This window comes from Sturnus vulgaris, chromosome 12 (genome assembly GCF_052056855.1).
Source record: "Sturnus vulgaris isolate bStuVul1 chromosome 12, bStuVul1.hap1, whole genome shotgun sequence".
Lineage (NCBI taxonomy): Eukaryota > Metazoa > Chordata > Aves > Passeriformes > Sturnidae > Sturnus > Sturnus vulgaris.
Window position 1 is genome coordinate 20,421,186 of NC_142254.1, and position 15,838 is coordinate 20,437,023.

General features: G+C 66.2%; 3 protein-coding genes across 3 annotated transcripts in view; 1 reads left to right on the forward strand and 2 right to left on the reverse strand.

Annotated features, from left to right (window-relative positions):
• Window positions 1–3,175: 3,175 nt before the first annotated feature.
• On the forward strand, window positions 3,176–8,535 carry CDH15 (cadherin 15). The gene is made up of 14 exons (XM_088172142.1): window positions 3,176–3,233; window positions 4,840–4,952; window positions 5,085–5,240; window positions 5,315–5,459; window positions 5,547–5,708; window positions 5,872–6,023; window positions 6,140–6,325; window positions 6,393–6,646; window positions 6,728–6,870; window positions 6,945–7,181; window positions 7,253–7,492; window positions 7,841–7,977; window positions 8,058–8,213; window positions 8,289–8,535. The coding sequence occupies exons 1-14, from the start codon at window positions 3,176–3,178 to the stop codon at window positions 8,484–8,486; spliced, it is 2,337 nt and encodes a 778-aa protein (XP_088028268.1). The 3' UTR covers window positions 8,487–8,535.
• Window positions 8,536–8,759: 224 nt separating this feature from the next.
• On the reverse strand, window positions 8,760–12,626 carry SLC22A31 (solute carrier family 22 member 31). Its single transcript, XM_014874422.2, has 9 exons — window positions 11,787–12,626; window positions 11,174–11,277; window positions 10,943–11,097; window positions 10,601–10,769; window positions 10,207–10,328; window positions 10,008–10,116; window positions 9,713–9,927; window positions 9,516–9,627; window positions 8,760–9,431 (listed from the first exon to the last, which is right to left on the reverse strand). The coding sequence occupies exons 1-9, from the start codon at window positions 12,126–12,128 to the stop codon at window positions 9,083–9,085; spliced, it is 1,677 nt and encodes a 558-aa protein (XP_014729908.1). The 5' UTR covers window positions 12,129–12,626; the 3' UTR covers window positions 8,760–9,082.
• Window positions 12,627–14,352: 1,726 nt separating this feature from the next.
• The window catches only part of ANKRD11 (ankyrin repeat domain 11), a 127,160-nt gene continuing 125,674 nt past the window's right edge, over window positions 14,353–15,838 (reverse strand). Inside the window, exon 13 of the mRNA XM_088172141.1 lies at window positions 14,353–15,617. Coding sequence (XP_088028267.1) covers window positions 15,432–15,617 — 186 coding nt within the window. The 3' untranslated portion in view covers window positions 14,353–15,431. The remainder of the gene's footprint in view (window positions 15,618–15,838) is intronic.

Sequence of the window (15,838 nt, forward strand, 5' to 3'; positions counted from 1 at the left end):
CAAATACTGTAAAACACCTGGTTGTCACACACAAAATGAGGGGTTTGACTCACACCTCGGCGCAGGGACCTGCCGGGGGCTCTGCCAGGTTTGCTCCTCGGGGGTTCCCGCAGGGAGGGTGGTCAGGGGTGACCCCCAGTTTGGGGCTGCAATCTGTGCTGGACCCTGATTCTCCCACCCCCATCCCATTCGTTCCTATAGGTGGGACCTGTTAATTAAAAGCCTCATTAAAGAGCCTGGTCACAGTGACCTGGTTGGGAGCTGAGCTGGCTGGAGATGGGGTGGGGTGACCCAGTGGCACTGGATGAACCTGGAGACCTCCAGGAACACCCACACAGCCAGGACCGCGGGGATGGATGGGGGTCCCAGGGCTGTGGGCTCTGCTCCCCCCACGCCGCATCCCTCGGGGTGCAGGGGGTGCTCTGTGTGTCCCCCCCAGCTCCGGGCACTTCTCTTTCCAGCCACATCGGCACTGACGGTGGGATCATACGTACACAACCATTCAATTACCCCGTAATGGCTGCAGGCGATTAAGCCATCAATCTCTTTCATTAGGGCCTGCCAGGGCTGGCCCAGCATCTCCCAATAAAACCATTGAAACAACAACAACAACAACAACCCAAAGCAGCAGCTTTAATGCATTGACCGTAACCTCAGCCCGTGACAGCGCTGGGGGTGTCCCCAACCCTGGGGGGCTGGCCACCCACTCGCCCTGAGGAGCTTTTGCCCTGCTGGGGTGTCCCCGGGGAGCTGGGGGCTGCCCACCCTTCTGTGCCCCCCCAGCTCGGCACGCCAGGACCTGCTCTAGCACTTTATAGCTGACATTATCTTTTATTGCCATATAAAATCCAAGCTCCGCTGGCTTTATGGGGCTGCGCTGGCGTGTGGCACCTCTGCACTCCCAGCTGCTCCCTCTGCCCCCCTGGGCACTGCCCTGCCTCCCCCAGTCGCTGCACTGGGGTCACAGCTGGTCCCAGGTGAGGGACGTGACTGGTGCCACACTGGAGTCATGACATGTCCAACCCCACCCCACATTAGAGACGTCACTGGTCACACACGGTGGGCTACAACTGGTCCCAATACCTGTGACACTTGCCCTGCTGGGCAGGTCACAAGGTGTCACCAGGGCGGGGGAACCCTCCAAAGCAGGGTGACCCAGCACGCAGAGCAGCAAGGGAATTGTAATCCTGGGCTGCTCCTGCTTGGACCTAGCATTTGTGGGACCCCAAATCCCTGCACCGCAGGTTTGCAGGGACAGGGGGTGTCAGTGCAGGGACAGCAGGGGGGCCGGGGGTCCCTGTCGTGCTGCAGCCACCGGCAGCCCCGTCCCCACGAGCGGGACTGGCGCCTTGTCACAGCCTGTCACCGTCTGCCAGCCCCGCGCCGCGGTGCCGGTGGCAGGGAACATCTGCTCGGCTGCCACGGCACGTCAGGGTCAGGGGCAGCCGCCAGCACCCCCGGCCAGCGCCGCCGGGGCCGCTCGTCGCCCTGACACTGATGCGGGGTGACAGGACAGCGGGGCGGACGGATGGGATCGGACAGACAGACGGGCAAGTGAGCGCCGCTGCCCACGCCACGGCCCAGCCACGCCGCGGGTCAGCGGCGCCCGACGCTCACCCGCTCGCGACACGTCCTTGGGGACACCGACAGCCCTGCCACCACTGCTCAGCTCCGGGCTATGGACAGGACACCTCCTGCATCCCTCCTCCTGTATCCCTTTTCCCAAATCTTATTCCCCATCCCCGTGCAGCTGACCCGCACCGGGAGGGCACCGAGGGCATTTATTCTCAGGAAGGGACAATGCTGGGCAGAGGGACAAGGACCAGTGTCACCGACACATTGAACACTTCCTTGCCAGGCCCAAGACTCGGCTTCCCGGGAGGGCAAGAACCCCTCGACCCTTTCGCCCTGCCCAGGGGTCGCGGCTCTCCATCCCTGCTGCCCCGGGACCCCCGGGACCCCGCTCCGGCGGGCGGGGGGCGCTCCCCGGTGCGGCACCCCAGAGCTGCGGGAACGGCCGGGGCCGGGGCTGGTGGCCGGGACGATGCTGCCATCTGGTGCCACAGCACGGCGGCGACACCGGGACAGACACCGGGGATCGGGGGGAACACCGGGACCGGCCGCGGGGTCGGGGAAAACACCGGGTCCGGCCGCGGGGGTCGAGGGCAGCAGTGGGACCGGCCGCGGGGGTCGGAGGAAGCACCGGGACCGGGGGTCGGAGGACAGTGCCCGGACAGACAGCGGCGGCCGAGAGCCTTGTCGGGACTCCCGGAGCAGCACCCGCCCGGTGGGAACCCGCCGGGACCGGGAGACCGCGAGGTGCCACCGGTCCCGTTCCCAAATCCGCACTGGGACGGGCCCCGACGCCAACACAGAGGGCACCGGCACCGGGAATGGCCGGGAATAGACGGGCGGGCTCGCCCCGACGGGAGCGCGGCCGAGCGGGGCAGGAAGAACCGGTCTCGGTTCCGCTCTCGGTCCTGATCCCGGTCCCGGTCCTGGTCCAGGTCCAGGCTCCTGTCGGTGTCCGGCAGGACACCGTCCGTGTCGGAGCCTGTTCCTGTCCCTCTCTCGGTGCTGGCGCCGGTGCCGGTGCCTGTGCCTGTACCTGCCCCCTCCATGTCCCTGTCCCCATGCCGGTCCCTTCTCCCTGTCCCGGTGCCGGTGCCGGTGCTGATGCCAGTCCCTGTCCCACTGCCGGTGTCTCTCGGTCTCGGTCCCTGTCTCGGTCCCTGCTCCTGTCCCTGCTCTTGTCCCTGTCCCTGTGCCGGTGCCGGTCCTTGTCCCGGAGCACCGGGGGGGCAGCGGGCCCGGCTCTCCCCCTCCCTCCCGCTCGCCCCGTCGCGGCATCCCCGGAGCGCGCCCGGCGGCAGCTGCCGCGTTCCGCCCGCCCTGCCCGGGGCTGCGCACCCCCGGCCCCGGCCCCCTCTCCCCCGGCCCGGCCAGCGGGGACCCCCCCGTGCCCCCCTGCATCCCTCCACGCCCCCCGCATCTCCCCCGCCGGGCCCCCGCCGGGCCGGGCCGGGCCGGGCAGGGGGTGCGGGCTGCGGGCCGGGGGCGGCGGGGCCAGCTGCCCGCGGGGGGGTCGGGTGCCCGCAGCACTTGTGCTGTCACTCAGCCAGTCCCGCCGCTATTTTAGCTCGGGGCCGGCGGCCGGGCTGTGCCCCGCTCCGCCATGGGCCCCCCGCTCCTCCTCGCCTGCCTGCTCGCCCCACTCTGCGCTCGGGTAAGGGGTGGGGGGACACCGGGGCGGCGGGGATGGGTGGGATGGGGAGGGATGGAGACCCCATCTCCGTGCCCCAGGAGGGCTGGCTGGGATGGGGAGCCTGCACGCAGATCCAGGAGGTGGCCGGACCCCAAACCTCTTGGAAACTCGTCCTTATGGGCAGCGGGGATGGGGCTGGGGGTGATGGGGGCTCGGAGCCCCTCTTGAGGCATTTCCCACCCCACAGATGGCGGTGGCAGGGGGGGGCCTGCGGCTCCGGCACATTGCCTGCGCCTGCGAGCGGGATGGGCTGAGATGGGATTTGGGGGAGGGTTAGGCACTTAAAGACACCCTGCTCCTCTTTTTTCTACCCCAGCTATGGCCTCACACCTTCCTGCGCCCCTCTACCCACTCACGACCCCCAGAGCCCCTCATCCTGGGGCCACACGGGGCCGATGGGATTCTGGCCTGGACCCTGTGCTCAGCTGCTTCAGGGCAGGGGAAGGAAAGGGGATCTGCAGGGCAGACCCCACAAGAACAGCGTCCCCCAGCGTCCCTCCCTCACATCCCGATCCGCCCCAGCTCCAGCGGCCCCCAGGGTCGGGCAGGGGGGTTTCTCCTTCTGGGGGAGGGCTCAGAGAAAGACCTGGAGGCCACAGCGCAGCCCGCGAGCCTCGGAACCAGCCCCTGGTCCTGCTGATCCCGTGGGGTTGGTACCAGCCCCCCTCCGCACACCCCCCTCCCCAGGGACCCCCGGCACAGCCAGCCCCACTGCCCCATTCCCCTGTCCCCTAGGGCTCCAGGGACCCCCCTGCAGCCAGCGGTGCAGGCACAGCTGGGCACAGATGTGGGTGCCAGGCTGGCACTGCCCAGATGTGCTCCCTCCTCGGGGAGGGGACAGTGCCAGGACGAGGCTGGCATGGACCTGGGGGGTCCGCAGCTCTCTGCCCCTTCCTCACCCCCAGCCCCCCCCTCCCACACTCCGCATGGCTTCGGGCCCCCCCACAATCACCCCAAATCCTTGACCTCGGTCCCGCACAGCCCCTAAACCCATCCTTGCCCCCACAGCTCCCTGACCCCACTGCAGCCCTCCAGAATTCCTGTTCCCCTTGTTTCCTTCCCAAATCTCCCCCTGACAGCTCCCAGCTCCACCCCAGGCCCTCAACTCCCTCTGCCTCCCCCCGTACCCCAGCCCTGTCCCCCAGGGTCACGCTGACAGCCTGAACTGATCCCTGACCCCTCCACCCTTGCTGCCACATCCATGTCGTGATGGTGGCATGGGGGAGAGGCCACGGGTGCTACCCCCTGTGGGGCACAGCCCATGCCCAGGGCACCACCAGGGTCATTTGTGGGGCACCCCTTCCTGGTGAGCCCGGCAGGACACCCATCACCGTCACACCGGGGTGGCAGGGGACACTGACACGAAGCTCCCAGAGAAGCTGGGTGGGCTCTGCATTACCCCAGACCCAACCCCATCAGGGGAACCCAGAACTCCAGCACCGTGTACCCCACTGTGCACACCCAGCCCAGCTGCAGCTCCCTGCCCATTCTGCCCCACTCCGGAGTTTTGGGGTCTCTGGCAGCATCGTGTCCCCCCCCCCAGGGTGCCAGCCCAGCCCAGCCCGGCCCCGCAGCCCCCCAGGGCTGGCGGCAGCACGAGGCTCCTCGGCGGGTGAAGAGGGCCTGGGTGATCCCCCCCATCAGTGTCTCGGAGAACCACAAGCGCATCCCCCACCTCCTGGTGCAGGTAGGTGAGAGCCCCCCGCCCTCTCTTCCAGAGACTGGGGACACCTTGGGCAGGGGGATTACACAGGGGCACCCCCAGAGGGGCACACACACCCCTAGCCTGGGACCCCCAGCCCTGATTTTCCTGGGGCAGATCAAGTCAGACAAGCAGCAGCCTGGAGGGGTGATCTACAGCATCAAAGGGCCGGGGGTGGATGAGGAGCCCCTGGGCATCTTCTCCATCGACAAGTTCAGCGGGAAGGTTTTCCTCAACGCCATGCTGGATCGGGAGGAGAACGATCGCTACCGGGTAAGGATAATTTTGGGTGCCCACAGCCCCTCCCTGGGTCAGCCAGACCTGAGCCCCCCGCTCTGCTCCCACAGCTGAGAGCCTTCGCACTGGACCTGGGCGGGGTCACCCTGGAGGAGCCCACCGACCTGGAGATCATCGTGGTGGACCAGAACGACAACCGGCCGCTCTTCCGACAGGACGTGTTCACCGGGCGTGTGGTGGAGGGGGCTGAGCCAGGTGGGTCCGGCTGGGCTGGGCTGGGCTGGGCTGGGGGGACTGAGCCAGCCCTGTGCCAGCACCCACCGGGCGCTCCTGCGGTCACAGGGACCTGCGTGATGACCGTGGATGCCACCGACGCCGACGACCCCGACACGGATAACGCGGCGCTGCGCTATTCCATCCTGGAGCAGGGCGCTGCGGGAATGTTCAGAATCAACGCCACCACCGGGGAGATCTGCACAGCACGGCCCGGCCTCGACCGCGAGGGTAGCGGGATGGGGTCACCTGAGTGGGACTGGGGGCCACCGGGATTTGGGACACCCCACGGGGTGAAAACAGCTCCATCCCTGGGCAGACCCAGGCGTGGGGACAGGGTGGGTGGGCAGCAGCTGGGGGATCTCTGTGCTCCCTGGGGACTGGAGGGGCTCAGCTCTGACCCCTCATTCCCCACAGACCATGGCGGTGTACAACCTGACGGTGCAGGCGGCCGACATGTCCGGGGACGGGCTGACCACCACGGCCATGGCCGTCATCTACCTGGAGGACATCAACGACAACCCTCCCGAGTTCACCAAGGAGGAGGTAGAGCCGGGTGGGATTTGGGGACGTGCCGGGGTCAGCGGGGCTGGACCTGTTCCCCCCGGGGCACTGCAGCATCCCAAAGGGGCAGAGTCCAGCCCCACACCGCTCTCCCCCAGTTTTCCATGGAGGTGGAGGAGCAGGCGGCCGGTGTGGACGTGGGCAAGGTTTTTGTGCACGACAAGGACCTGGCGGGCTCGCCCAGCTGGTTGGCCAAATTCACCATCCTGGAGGGCGACCCCGAGGGCGCCTTCGCCATCCGGACCGACCCGCACACCAACGACGGCGTGCTCTCGGTGGTCAAGGTGGGCACGGGGCAGCCGGGGGGCACCGGGGGTCTCACCAGGTGCTGACCCCTGGCCCTTCCCGCAGCCGCTGGACCACGAGGTGCGGGATCGCTTCGAGCTGACGGTGTCGGTGCAGAACGAGCGGCCGCTGGAGCCCTCGGCCCCAGGTAGCCCCCGGGCGCTGGCCACGGTGCGGGTGCGGGTACGGGACGTCAACGAGGCGCCCGTGTTCCGCGAGAACCCGCGGCGGATCAGCGTCCTGGAGGGGACACCCCCGGGCACCCCCATCACCACCTACACCGCCAGCGACCCCGACACGCACCAGATCCAGACCCTCAGGTGAGTCTCGCTCCCCTCCCATCACCCTCGGCACCCCCGGGGGGTTTTGGGGTGATGTCTCACGCACCCCCTCGGCCACAGCTACGCGCTGCTCTACGACCCCGCGGACTGGCTGCAGCTGGACCCTCACGCCGGCACCGTGCGCACCAAGCGGGAGCTGCTGCACCCGTCCGCCTTCCTGCAGGGTGGCTGGTACATCGCCCTGGTCCTCGCCCGCGACGATGGTGAGCAGCCATCCCCGCTGCCTCCCCCTCGCTCCCGCTGACCCCGCTGACCCCTCTGCTCTGTCCCCACCCAGCCGAGCCCCCGCTCTCGGCCACCGGCACCCTCTCCATCGAGATCCTGGAGGTGAACGACCACGCTCCGCAGCTGCAGCCGCCAGCCGGGGTGCTCTGCGGGCGGCCGGGACGAGGGGGGACCCTGCTCCTGGGGGCCACCGACGATGACCGACCCCCCCATGGAGCCCCCTTCCACTTCCAGCTCAGCCCCCAGCACCCCCAGCTCGCCCGCAACTGGAGCCTCGCCCGCTTCAATGGTGAGGGTCAGCCGGGGACGGGGGGGGATGCTGCACTGAAGGTCCCGCTCACACCCTGCCCACCCCCGCAGTGACCCACGCCGTGCTGGCCGTGCTGGCCGAGCTGCCCGAGGGGCCCTACTCGCTGCCGCTGCTGCTGCGGGACTCGGGGACCCCTCCGCGGGAGCAGCAGCAGCTGCTGAACGTCTCGGTGTGTCACTGCGGCCGGGATGGCACCTGCCTGGACGGGGCCCTGGCCGCGGCCACCGCCGGGGCCGGCATCACCCTCGGGGCGCTCATGATCATCCTGGGCAGCACCATCCTCCTCCTTGGTGAGTGAGACCCCCACCATCCATCCCCCCGCCCCTCCATCGCGGCACCCCAGCCCTGTGCTGGTCCTGGCCTCCCACCCAACCCTACCCACGACCCTCAACACCTCCCCCGTACCCAGCAACCCCCTCTGACCGCAATCAAGACCCCCGTAACCATTTCCCTCATTTCCCTCATTTCCCTCATTTCCCTCATTTCCCTCATTTTCCTCATTTCCCATCCCATCCCACCCCAATCCCATCCCAATCCCTACCTCCACCCCTATCCCGTCTCCCAGCTCAACTGCATCCCACCCCAGCCATCACCCCGTGCCTCCCCATGCCCACACGCGTGTCCCCGTGTCCCCGCAGTGCTGGCGGTTCTGGGCGCTGCGCGGGTGCGCGGCCGCCGCCGGGCTCTGCGCAAGGGGCTCCTGCAGCGCTCGCGGGACGACATGCGCGACAACATCCTCAACTACGACGAGCAGGGCGGGGGCGAGGAGGACCAGGTGAGCAGGACACACGGCAGGGAGGGTCCCGGGGCTCCGCAGCTCAGCCCTGCACCTCTAAACCCCTCCCGGCCCCGCAGGACGCCTACGACATCAACCAGCTCCGGCACCCCGAGCTCTTCTCCCCCCGGGCCAAGCCCCCCCTGCGCAGGGACGCCCCGCTCAGCTCCGGGACCCCCATGGCCCCCCGCAAGCTGCCCAGCAGCCCCTCTGACATCGAGGATTTCATCAATGAGGTGGGTCAGGGCCCGGCATCCTTGTCCTCTGTCCCCCATCACCGGCGGGCTGGCCGTGACGCCCTGTCCCTGCAGGGGCTGGAGGCGGCTGACAGCGACCCCAGCGTGCCCCCCTACGACACCGCCCTCATCTACGACTACGAGGGCTCGGGCTCGGTCGCCAGCCCGCTCAGCTCCATCGTGTCCAGCCTGACGGACGAGGACCAGGACTACGACTACCTGAGCGAGTGGGGGCCCCGCTTCCGCCGCCTGGCCGACCTCTACGGGCACTAGCGGGGATGGGGGGCAGGAGGGGCACCCCACTGCCCAGGGAGGGGCTGGGGCAGGGCCGGGACAGCAGCAGCTCACACTCAAACACACGCACACGCAGAGGAGATGCCCAGAGGCAGCGGCATCACCGCACAGGATGCCCGGCTGGAGCGGCTTCGCACACGCGTGTGCAACGAGGACCCTCCGTGCAGGGGGTGCACACTCACACCCCGCAGAGCCCAGCTCAGCAAACCTGGGGGGGACGCCCGGGTGAGCTCCACACAGCTGGGGAGGGGGCGAGGAGAGCCCTAGTCACCCCCACAATAAAGAGCGGGGGTTGGTGGCGGGGGTGTGCGACCCCTCCCACACCAGCGACCCGTAGAAACAAGGCACTTTTATTGGGAGCCGGCAGCACCCCCGGGGGGGCTTCACCCCCGCCCCAGGGCTCCCAGCACCGCTGCTCCTGGGGCAGGATCCGGCCCCACCGCGGGGTGGGCACTGCTCCCCCAGCCCACCCGCACCACGGGTCCTGCTGCTCCCAAAACATCCCTGGGCGGGGGTCCCACCCTGCTCTGCTCCCCTCGGAGCAGGGACACCCCCAGGGAGCGCGGGGGGCACGGCTACATCTCGCGGGGGGGGTCCGGGGAGCGCAGCGTCCTCTGGGTGGAGGAGGCCAGGCCGGAGTAGTCGTGGGGGATGGCGTGGGGGGCCAGCAGGGGCAGGTGGTCCTCACGGGGAGGGGGGCGGAACAGGGGGGGCCGGCGCTGGCTCTCGCCGTCCTGCAGGGACTGGGGCAGGCTGCGGCCCTGGCTCTCGGGCAGTAACATGATGCTGAGCACGGCCAGGATGGCGAAGGAGGCGAACACGACGTGGTGCAGGAAGAAGCCGCGGCTGTTGGGGATGGCGGTGATGGGCGCCGCGGCTTTGCCCACGAAATTGGCCCCCACGACCAGGCCCAGGCCGGCGCCCCTGCGGGAGGAACACGCTCAGAGGGGGCCCTGCCCCGTGCCCCCCGCCCCGGGGTGGCACAGGACGGGGGAGGCTCCCCCTTACCTGATCACGGTGGGGAGAACCTCGCTGGCAAAGAAGATGCTGAGCATGGTGACGGCGTGGGAGGCGGCCGTGCCCACCACGGACAGGGTCAGGACAATGAGCTCCAGCAGGTCTGGGAGGGGGTGAAGCACATCAGGGGGCAAATCCTGCACCCACCTCTCTTCCTCCCGGTCCCGGGGGGCCCGCGAGGGTCTTACACTGGGTGAGGGCGAGCAGCAGCAGGGAGGAGATGCCGGTGAGGACGGTGCAGAGCAGGAGGATGGCGCGGCGCCCGAAGCGCTCGGCTGTCAGGCACACGAACAGGCAGGCGGCCGCCTCGGTGCTCACCAGCACCAGGTGCGAGGAGAAGAAGTGGGGCAGGTGCGGGAGCAGGTTGCGGGTGAAGCAGTGGCGGATGCCGGAGCCGATGAACCTGAGGGACAGCGGGGTCAGCGGGTGGCGAGTGGGACCCCCCGCCCCACGGCCACCCTGGCCACACGCCCCGGCGCTCACGCCGCGAAGCCGAGGATGACGCCGTTCTTCCAGATGACCCTGGTGCTGCAGATCTCACACACTGAGTGGTACCGGGGCCGCGGGGGCTCGTCGGACAGGGCTTCCAGCTCTGCCGGGAAAAGGGAACCCTGGATGGAGCCGCCTCTGTTACACCACCCCCACAACCACGGCTTTGGGAAGGGGCTGATCGCCCCCACACCTGTAAGGAGGCTGTCCTGGGGGCAGTTATCTTCGGCCAGAGCCTGCAGGGTCTTCCTGGCCCTCTCCAGTTGCCTTGTGGCCAGCAGCCAGCGCGGTGGCTCCAGCAGCAGCGCCGGGCACCTGGGGCATGAGTGTCAGGTCACGGGGCTCCCCATGGGCTTGGCCACCCTCCAGCACTGACCTTCCCACCTGGCTTCAAAGCAAAGCTGCCCAGAAACCCTCAGCTTCAAACCTGAGCAAACATTTACCCAGGGTGGGGGGCCTCTGGAGAGCCCCGGGTGCCTTTGATCTCCCCACAGCCCTGGGCAGGGTGTGCCGGGCTGGAAGCTGCTTGGCACCAGCCCCGGGGCACAGCCCAGCCCCGCGCAGCCCCCTGCCCGGGGGGTTCTTACCACCAGCAGGCAGCCAGCAGGGCCAGGATCATGGTGACAGCGCCCTGCAGCACCCGCCAGTCTCGGCACAGCAGAGCCAGCCCTGGCAGCAGCAGCTCCCCGGCGATCCAGAAGAATCCGGCCACCATTGTCACCCCCAGCCGGTGCGGGGGCTCACACAGCTCCAGCCCTGGCAGGGGGTGAAGGGGCCACAGTGGGTGCCAAGGACACAGGGCATCCTGTACCCTGCATCCCGCATTGCAGACCATCCCGCACCCTGGTACATCCCAGAGCCTGGAGCATCCCGCACCCCAGGGCATCCTGCAGCATCCTCAGTGCCCTCTGGATGCCCCCGTCACTCACGTGCCACGTAGAGGGCCAGGAAGGCTCCTGCCAGCGCGGCCCCGAAGAGCAGCCGGGCCACCAGCACCATGAGGAAGTTCACAGCCAGAGCCACGCCGAGACCCACGGGCACGGCCAGCGCCAGGGACAGCAGGAAGGTGGGACGGCGGCCGAACCTGCCAGGGACGGGCTGTGAGAGGGGCTGGGCACGGTGCCCCCTGCCCGCGGGGGCTACCCGGGGACCCCCATTACCTGTCACAGGCCAGGCCGGCGGTGACACTGCCCAGTGTCCAGCCCAGCAGGTGCGTGGTCTGCTCCAAGGGCACTTTCCAGCGCGATGCACACACCAGGTCCCACTGCCGGGGACAGCGGGGAGGTGTCAGCACGGGGGGCTTGACAGAGCCCCTGACACTGCCCACAGGGCTGGGATGGATGGGGCCGGGGGGCTTCTGGAGAGCCCCCACCCCACAAACAGAAACGTGGGGACAGATGTGAGGGGACAGATTCCGGGAGTCCTGGACACCTCCAGCCCCTCACCACCTTTCCCCAGGGATGCCCCAGCCAGCCCCAAACCCCCTCCATGGGGTCATTCACCTTGCTCCCCCCTGCACATCCAGGGCTTTCCCGTGGGATCCTTCCTGCAGCCCCCAGCTTGCTCTGGTGCCTGGGACCCCCCACTTTGTTCCCTCCGACTCCTCGCAGGTTTCCACCACCCCCACAGCATTCCCAGGCCCCTCCCTCAATCCCTCCTTCACCCAGGGACCCCTGAGCCCCCTGCAGCACCGCACAACTGCCCCAGGCCCGGGGGTCTCCCACTCTCCCCAACCCCGGGACCCCTCCTCAGTGCCACCAGCCCGCGCCCCACCTGCGTGACGAGGTTGGCGCGGAGGCCGGCGGCGGGCAGCGCGTAGTGCCAGCCGCGGGTGCAGGGCCCGGTGCCGTTGGGTCGGGGGGCTCCGGGGGGATACCGGTACAGCTGGCAGGGGCTCCAACCCCCGCGGGGGAGGCGCGGGACGGCGGCGCGGAGCAGAGCGGGGCCCCCGAGGCGGCGGAGCGGCGGCGGCAGCAGCGCGGTGTCGGGGCGGCAGCGGTGCGGGGGCTCCGCGCCCAGCGCCCAGCCCAGCGCCCAGCCCAGCGCCAGCGCCGCGCACGGGGCCCACCCCCCCGCAGCCCGCCGGCCCCGCGGCCGCGACCCCCCGAGAGCCATCGCCGCGGCCACCGCCACCGCCACACCGCGACACCGCGACACCGCGACAGCCACAGCGCTCGGGCAGGTGGGGCGGCACCGGCCGGACCCGCCCCGCGGCACCGCCCCGACGGCTCACCCTGGATCTGAGCCCCCAGCCCCGGTTCAGTCCCCCAGACTCAGTTCGGACTCCTCAGCTCCGGTTCGGACTCCTCAGCTCCGGTTTAGACCCCCAGACCCAGTTCAGACTCCCCAGCCCGGTTTGGACCTACCCAGCTCCCAGTTCGGACTCTCCAGCCCCGGTTCACACCTCCAGTCCCGGTTCGGAGTCCTCAGCTCCGGTTCAGACCCGCCAAGTCTCGGTTCGCTCCCCCCCAACGCGAGGCTCAGTCCCGGTCTGATCGCCCCTCAAGCCCGGTTTGTCTCCCCAGCCCGGTTCACAAACCCCAGCCCCGGTCCCGATTCGCTCCCCCCAGCACTGAACCCACTTCCCACAGCCCAATGAACTCCCAGCCTGGTTTTCCCCCTCCCAAGCCCCCCAGTTCGGTTCTCCAAGCCCCATTCATCCCAGCTCAGCCCCAGTTTGCCCTCCCCCAGCCCTGCTTGTCCCCGAGTCCCGGTTCAGTGCCCCCATCCCAGCTCAGCCCCTCCTCTCCATGGTGCCCCAGACCCCTCTCAGGACTGGGGACCCCCCAGCCCAGCTGGTGTCGGGGGTCCTGGATTGCAGCCAGGGGTTCCCATGTTTGAACACCCACAAATGCACCCAGGTCCCCCCAAACCTCAAAGGCGGGGGCAGTGGAATCTGTGCCACCCCCTCTAGGAAGGGAAGGTGCTGGCAGGCTTTTATTTCCTTCTTCCTTTTAAACTTTACTCACAAACGTGACTTCTGGGGGCAGCAGCATCACTCGGGCGCTCAGCTTCAGACCTGCAATGGTGGAACAACTCCATCTGCAAAAATCACATTGAAAATCACACTGAAATGTCACACCCGCAAATTCACGTTGAAAAATCACATTTAAAATTCCCATCTGCATTTTTTTGCCTCCCTTTGAGGGATCCACACCCCCGCACAGGTCTGGGAGTTACAGCACCGGGAGGAAAACTGACCCTGGAGACTGCCAAGGTCACAGGCACCGTGCTCAGATGAGCCTATGGGACTTTCCAGCTTTACATGCTCATAAAAGGCCTCTCTGTGACTACAGAGACAAATTTATGGCTATTTGACACAATAAAGACCAGGGATGGAAATTAATTAAAGAACAATTGTTGCCTGTGGCTGCTTTCTCAAAGCCCCTGACACAGGAGCAGCCCCCGGTCCTGGCACTTGCTCCAGTGCCCCACCACACTCATCCCACAGCCCAGGACAAGGATGGGGGGGGAAAATCTCTCTGGCAGCAGCTGGGACATGGCACTGCCCGTCCTGCTGTGGCTGTGTGAGCCCCAGTCCTGGTGCCAGCGGTGCCAAAGCAGGGGCTGAGGGTTGGGCAGGTGGGAACCCCCTGGCTCTTCCGAAGCTGCTGTGATGGAGTGAAAACCTCCAGGATCCTCCTGCCCCGACTGGAAAATTCCTCCAGTGGCTGCAAAGCTGGTGGCACTGAGGGGGGAGCTGGGGGCTGAATCCAGGGGTCCCCTCTGGTCCCCCCAGCCAGGATATGCCAGCAGAGGAACAAATGGCATTTGGAGCATCTCTGCTTTCCAAAGAGGCAGCTCAGACACTTGGCCAGAACAAGCACCAGGAAAACCCAACAGAGGAAGTTGGAGAACCCAGAGCTGGCAGTGGGGGTATGTTGGGGCCACCTCTCGCTCCTGCCTGGGGTTGGAAGCTGCAGCCATCAGGAAAGGCTGGGCAGCAGGAGGAAGGACGGCACAGAGGTCTTGGAAAGGCCCTGGGATCTGCCTCCAGCTGCATCCCTGAGCTGCTGAGACTGAATTTGCCTGGATCCACCCACCCCTGTCCAGACTCTGCAACCCCAAAAACAGCATCTCCTGCTCAGTCACTCTGGGGACAGTGAATTCACCAGCACGGGGGGTCCCTCTCCTCATGACCCACCCCTGGAGGGTTCCAATCCCACTGCACAAAAAGAGGCATGGAAAAGAGAGAATGATGTTTAAAATCACAGAATAGTTTGGGTTGGAAGGGGCTTTAAAGCTCATCTTGTTCCATCCCCTGCCACGGGCAGGTGATCTGGGCAACTTTTTCCTTGACAGGGAAACTGCTGCCCAGGGTGAACTATAAATACAAAGATAATTTTAATTAATTTATTTATTTCTTTACACATAACTGAAAGTGATGTTACAGTACATAAGTTATTTACAACTGTGCAGTAATGTGTTGCAAAATAAATTATCTAGAAGGCAGCAAAAGTACATTGTTAATGTATATAAAAACTGTACAGCATTTATGGGATACAATTTTTCTTTATATGAGTATTGGCTCTGTAGTGTTTTCAAGTTATGTTCTCAGAAAGAGAAACGAAATGCCCAAGATTAAAGGAAAAAAATATATAAACCACGTGGATTTTACTCCATTAAAAACACAGTTGGCAAAGTCCTTTCTCTGCGTCGCCGTCTCCCCGGCCGTTCCTCTGCCCGTCCCCAGCGGTGGCAGCGGCTGCTGCGGGGCCACCGGCACATCCCGGAGCTGTCCCCGCTCCGGAGCCGCCGCTGCCCAGCGTGGACACTGTCCTTTTGTTTCTAATTGGTTTGTTGGTTTTTTTTAATGTAAATTTTTTTTGTAGTATTTTTTTTCTGTTTGTGGATTTTTTTTTTGTTTTTTTTTTCCGTTTTGTTTTTTTTTTAAGACATACCCATGATGGAACGAGAAACTCAAACACCCCCCACCCTCCCCCCATGGTTTCCTACTGCAGCTTCTCCCGAGAGAGGAGATGCGCGCCCGGTGGAAAACAGAGAGCTGGAAATCACGGTGTTCACAAGTACATGGTTTTTCACGTGGTTGCTGGCCCCGCTCAGCAGCTTCTGCAACACACACACGGTGTCCTTGGCCTCCTCCCTCCGCGCCTCGGCCAGTCCCGGGGCCGCCGAGCGCCCGCTGCCCGCGCTGCCCGGAGCCTCCCCGGTGGGGAGGAGCTGCGCCCCGCCCGCTGCCCCGCGGAGCCGCGGCAGTCCGGAAGCGAGGGACACGTCGTGAAGAAAGTGCAATTATTTTCTCTTATTGTTTTGTTTTCTGCCGATAGCTGCTGCTTCCTCCTCCTCTGACCAGGGATTCATCAGCAAGCGGTTAAGGGTGAATGTGAGCTCGACCGCCCGACCTCGGAGCGCTCCCGTCCTCGCCAGTGTTCAGTGATGTCTCCTGGCTTGGAACTGTCATGCCGGCAAGAGCACAAAGTCATCGTTCACGTCGACCATTGGCACATAGAACGAGGGCACCTCGTTCACGCAGAGGGATTTGTGCCCCGCGGGGTCCAGCTCCTGCACCTTCAGCTGCCACTCCATCCTCTGCACCGCGTTCAGGGCAGCTGCTTCGTGCTGCTGTCGCATGAGCAGGCATGTCTGGATTGGGAAACAACAACGGGACGTGAGGGCTGAGTGGCAAGCAAAGGCAGGGGACATGCAGCCAGGGCTGCCACACACAGGACACCTGGATTTGGGATGTCTGCAGAGCCCAGCTCCAGCAGGAGCCGAGGCAAACCCGAAAGTTTGGGCGTGAAAGGCTTGTCAGCCCTCCAGAGCATCCACTCCCATGCAACACTGGCCTGACAATCTCTGGACAC